Source organism: Mastomys coucha, unplaced genomic scaffold (genome assembly GCF_008632895.1).
Source record: "Mastomys coucha isolate ucsf_1 unplaced genomic scaffold, UCSF_Mcou_1 pScaffold22, whole genome shotgun sequence".
In the NCBI taxonomy this organism is placed as follows: Eukaryota; Metazoa; Chordata; class Mammalia; order Rodentia; family Muridae; genus Mastomys; species Mastomys coucha.
Genome location: NW_022196905.1, coordinates 103,061,833 through 103,067,144, shown reverse-complemented (window position 1 = coordinate 103,067,144; position 5,312 = coordinate 103,061,833). Strand labels below are relative to the sequence as shown.

At 42.0% G+C, this 5,312-nt stretch overlaps 1 protein-coding gene across 1 annotated transcript in view; it reads right to left on the bottom strand.

Moving 5' to 3' along the window:
• The window catches only part of Chfr (checkpoint with forkhead and ring finger domains), a 34,780-nt gene continuing 29,468 nt past the window's right edge, over nt 1-5,312 (bottom strand). Inside the window, exons 15-17 of the mRNA XM_031391123.1 lie at nt 3,169-3,276; nt 1,848-1,920; nt 1-86 (exon numbers count right to left, since the gene is read on the bottom strand). Of these exons, the coding sequence (XP_031246983.1) occupies nt 44-86; nt 1,848-1,920; nt 3,169-3,276 (224 nt within the window). The 3' untranslated portion in view covers nt 1-43. The remainder of the gene's footprint in view (nt 87-1,847; nt 1,921-3,168; nt 3,277-5,312) is intronic.

Here is a 5,312-nt window from a genome sequence, read left to right as displayed (position 1 = left end):
GCCTCCTGTGCTGTGGAACTGTTTCATGTGTCTCCTCCAATATTCAGTTCTTGAACCTTGTTTGCTCACAGATGTGATTGAACTTCCTGCAGAGAGAGAAAACAACAAGGACTATTCAAACTGTGAAACTGCACATTGTAATTGCCACATAAGAACATGTGTGTGAATCATGTGAGCCCACTCAACAATTTTTATGCTTAAAAAAAAGACTATTTTTTAAAATTTTGTATTTACGTGTATTTATATGTGCCTGTATAAGTATATGCCATGTGTATAGAGGGGACCAGGGTGGCCAGAAAAGGGAATCAAATCCCCTGGAGCTGGAATTATAGATGGTTGTGTGCTATTTGACATGGGTGCTAGGAGTCAAACTAAGTTGTCTGCAAAAATGGCAAGTTCTTTTAACCACTGTGTCATCTCTCCAGCTCCACTAAGTATTTCTTCTCTCTCTCTCTCTCTCTTTCTCTCTCTCTCTTTCTCTCTCTCTCTCTTGACTCTCCTGAGACAGGGTTTCTCTGTGTAGCCCTGGCTGTCCTGGAACTCACTCTGTAGACTAGGCTCTTTTTCTCTTTTAAAATTTTAAAATATAAATAAAAACACTATGATAATTTATCATAGAACAAGAGCTGTGACTCCTTAGTGTGTGCCTTTGCCTGCACTTCAGCCAGCAGGGTGGAGACAGATCCTGAGGTAACAGGGCTACTTTTCCCTTTCCCCAGACCAGGTGCAACACTGGAGACACACGGAGAAGGTGGCATCTGTCTTTGCTACTCACATCCATACAGCAATGAACAAAGGTAAACAGGTGACCAAATGTCCCCCCACCCTTTTTCTTAAGATTTATTTTTATTACTTTTAGTTGTATGTATGTATCTGTTTGAGGGTATGCACACCTGCATGTGGGTTCTTGAGGAGGCTACCAATGTCTAATCCTCTGACAAGAGAGGAGCAGGTGGTTACTAATGCCCAGTGTGAGTGCTGGGAACTGAACTCAGATCCTCTGCAAAAGCAGCATTCACTCTTTTGTTTGTTTGCTTGCTTGTATTTTTGTTTTTCAGGACAGTTTCTCTGTGCAGCCTTGGCTGTCCTGGAATTCGCTCTGTAGACCACACTGGTCTTGAATTCAGAGATCTACCTCTGCCACCTGAGTGCCTTCAGATGCAGATGTAGAACTCTCAGCTCCTCCTGCACCATGCCTGCCGCTGTGCTACTGCCTTGATGATAATGGACTGAACCTTTGAACCTGTAAGCCAGCACCAATTAAATGTTATCCTTATAAGAGTTGCCTTGGTCATGGTGTCTGCTCACAGCAGTAAAATCCTAAGACAGGAGTGGTTAAGTTATAGCACAACCTCCACAGACACAATATGAAGAAAAAGCCAGGTGTTACCCTATCACACAAATTGGGCCAGTAATTTGGGAGGCATGTGCTTAGACCACAGCCGCTGGCCCGGAGCTGACACTGGAACCTGCCTGTCGGCTCTGGAAGCTGTCAGACAGGGCTTAACGTGACTCATCCATGAAGACACAGATAAAAGGCAGAGGAGGACGCTTGCAGAGAAGCTGTTTAGGAAACACAGTAACAAGAGCACAACTTCTATTTGAAACACTATTTTACACACTGCATGATATTATAGAAGTATAGGGATTAAATTAGCATACATGTGTGTATTTGGAGGATGGAGTAGAATTCTGAGAACTGAAGCCAGAACTTTGCACTCTACTACTAAAGTACACCTAAAGTCCCCAAATTCATGCATTTTTTTTAGCATATAATTTCTATTACTGTTGTCTTCCCAAGCCTGAAAGACTTGCAGTTAACCCAAACGTTCCCTAACTTCACTCACATGGCATGGTGAGCCTTCACCTGCGTTCGACAGTTCCGGCCCCAGTAGCAATCAGGACGAGATGTCACGGTCACTGGAAAAGAGAAATGCATGTCTACAGTAGATGCATCGTATACCTTTCATGTAGCTAAGTGAATTTAACTGGACATACAAGGAAAAGTGTCTGAGCACAAGGCATCTTTGTCACTCTGGGTGTGTGTGTGTTCATATAGGTAGGTGCAAGTGTGTGGGTACAAACACATGTGCAGAGGTCAATGTCAGGCGTCATCGACCTTGATTTATTTTATTTATTTATTTATTTATTTATTTATTTATTTATTTATTTATTTATTTTCTGAGACAAGCTCTTTTAATACCCTGGGACTTGCCACTAGGGATCTTCTTGTTTTTGTCTTCCTAGTTCTGGAATTATAAGCATGGGATGCTACACCTGGCTTCTGGCAGCTGCTGCTGCTTCTGCAAACTTGCCCTATAGACCAGGCTGGCCTTGAACTCAGAGGTCCACCCGCCCACACCTCACAAGTACTGGGATTAAAGGTGTGTGCTACCACCGGCCAGCCTTCTTCTTCGTTTTTAAGACAGGTTTATTCATTTAATGTTTTGCCTGCCTTATGTAATGTACATAAGTATACTGTTATGAGCTTGGTGACCACAAAGGCCAGGAAAAGGTGCCAGGTGAGTTGCCATGTAGAAAAAGGTGCCAGATGAGTTGCTATGAAGGTTTTTGGAACTGAACCTGGGACCTCTGTAAGACCCACATAATTTTTTTTTTTTTTAAATAAAACATGCATGAAGCTGGGTAGTGGTAGCACACACCTTTGATCCCAGCACTTGGGAGGCAGAGGCAGGTGGATTTCTGAGTTCGAGGCCAGCCTGGTCTACAGAGTGAGTTCCAGGATAGCCAGGGCTACACAGAGAAACCCTGTCTTGATAAAACCAACCAACCAACCAAACAAACAAAACCCAAATGTGCGGACTGAACTCAGGACTCAGGTCTTCACACAGCCAGCCCTTTACTACACTCTCATGCTAACTTACATCTTATCTCTGCTTATGATCAGTTTTCATAGACCATGCCAAGACTGTCAGACAAGAAAACAAATCTGAAAACCAGTGAAGGGAATGATAGTGCTGCAGTGCTATCCATAATGTCTTTATGTGTCGTAACTGAGTCTGAAAAGCAAATGCAGCCTCAGCCATCTTATGTGCCTGTCTGCTGCCTACAACTCCTGCTAAGTATGGAGTTTAATGCCATACTAAGTGCCTGTTAGAATTGAGTAGTGACACCAATACACACAGAAATGGCTTGTGGGCTCTTTACCTGGCAACTCAGAAGCAGGAATGTTCTGACGATACTGGTAGGTGAGCTCTCGGAAGCTACGCAGACCACAGCAGTAACACAGCACAGTATTTCCACTGATTCTGTAATCTGGGGGAACACAGCCATATCTGGACACAGCCATTTATCAAGCAATGTCATTTTCTAACACCAAAATAGACACACTTCAAATTGGTAGGAAACTAACACACCAACCCAATGGGTTAGACATTTGGAAAATAATCCCAAAACCAATCTAAATACTAATTGAGCTGGATTTTTATTTATTTTTATTTTATCAGTGTTTATGTACATGAATGTTTGTGCATCATATGTGTGCAGTATATGCAAAAATCAGAAGAAGCATTGGACTCTCTGGAGCCAGAGTTACAGATAGTCATGAGCCACCATGTAGGTGCTGGGACCCTGGTCCTCTCCAAGAGCAACAAATGCTCATAGCTACTAAACCATCTCTCCAGCTCTACTAGTTTAGTTTTTTTTGTTTGTTTGTTTTGGTTTGGTTTTTTGGTTTTTTTTGAGACAGGGTTTCTCTGTGTAGCCCTGGCTGTCCTGGAACTCACTCTGTAGACCAGGCTGGCCTCGAACTTAGAAATCCACCTGCCTCTGCCTCCCAAGTGCTAGGATTAAAGACATGCGCCACCACTGCCTGGCTCAACTAGTTTAGTTTTTAACAGCAAGATAATCACCTGTGGATTAAAATTTTTAAATATTTATAAATCTCCCTAAAAGTTTTAAGATTGGAGAGAGTATTCTCATTTGCTAAAGTTAATTAAATTAATAATTCCTTATCTGAAATACATGGGTCAGAGGTATTTAATATGGTTAATTATTCCTTATCTAGAACATGTAGGTCAGAGGTATTCTGGCTTAGACTGACTGATGTTTCAGATTTGGACATAATTGTGTATATATTCCCAAGGATTAAAATAAATTATGTGTGTAAGTGTTTTGCCTGTATGTATGCCACATGTGTAGTTAGTATTTGCAGAAGTTGGAAGGCATTGAATTCCATAGAAATGGAATTATGGATAGCTGTGAACCATTACGTGGGTTTTGGGAACCAAACTCGGATCCTTTGTAAGTGCAGCCAGTGCACTTAATTGCTGGGTCATCCATCTCTCCAGCTTCCCTACATCTTTTCTGAGATAGGACCAGGCTGATATTGAACTCAGATCTACCTGCTTCTGTTTCCCCAGTACTGAAATTAAGGGTGTGTGGCACCATCCCTGGTGATGTGTGTATGTAATGAGAACTGGAGGACCCGATTCCCATCACAGAATCATTTACATTTTCTACATATCTCATACATACTGCCTGAAGGTGATTTCATACACTGACCCATCACCACAGGTCTGGTATAGATAAGAGTTTTTCTTGTGGTGTCCTGTCTTTGGCTCTATTGGTTACAGTGTTGAAGGCATTTTCAAATTTGGGATGCTAAACCTACATGTTTTCAGAATAGAAATCACATACAAGAAATACTTGTAAATTTGACTACCTACAATTTCAAAATTTGAAATGGAAATACAAAAACCATAAACTGTGAAGTAGTAATGCTACAGTAAGAACATATCTACAGCTGGGCAGTGGTGGCACACACCTTTAATGACGGCCAGGGCTACACAGAGAAATCCTGTTTCCAAAAAAAAAAAAAGAACATATCTACAACACAAAGGGCAGTACTACATACTTAAACAAAGATAGTATGTCAACGCTGCCAAAGGGCCCCCCCCCAAAGAGCTTACGTCCAGGATCATAAATAAGCATATAAGCATGTATAGATGCAAAAAGGCCTTCAATTTTGCTAACACTCACACAAAGGTACTCAAAGAATAAGTCACTGTCAGCTCCTCTCATATTCACAAAATTAAATGCCTAATGCAAAGCCAGGAGGCAGGCGATGCCTCAGACATGAAGGGGAATTTGCACAACTTTGGGAAGGGTGTGTGTTCACAAGGCAGAGACTCAGGTGTGCATACCACAGTCATAAAAAAAAAAAAATCCCCACCACTTACTCTAAAGCATCCCAAATGCTAGGTCAGCAGTGTGTCCATAAGCACTACTGCAGGCCACTCAGCCAGGGGTTCAGCAGTGTGTCCATAAGGACTACTGCAGGCCACTCAGCC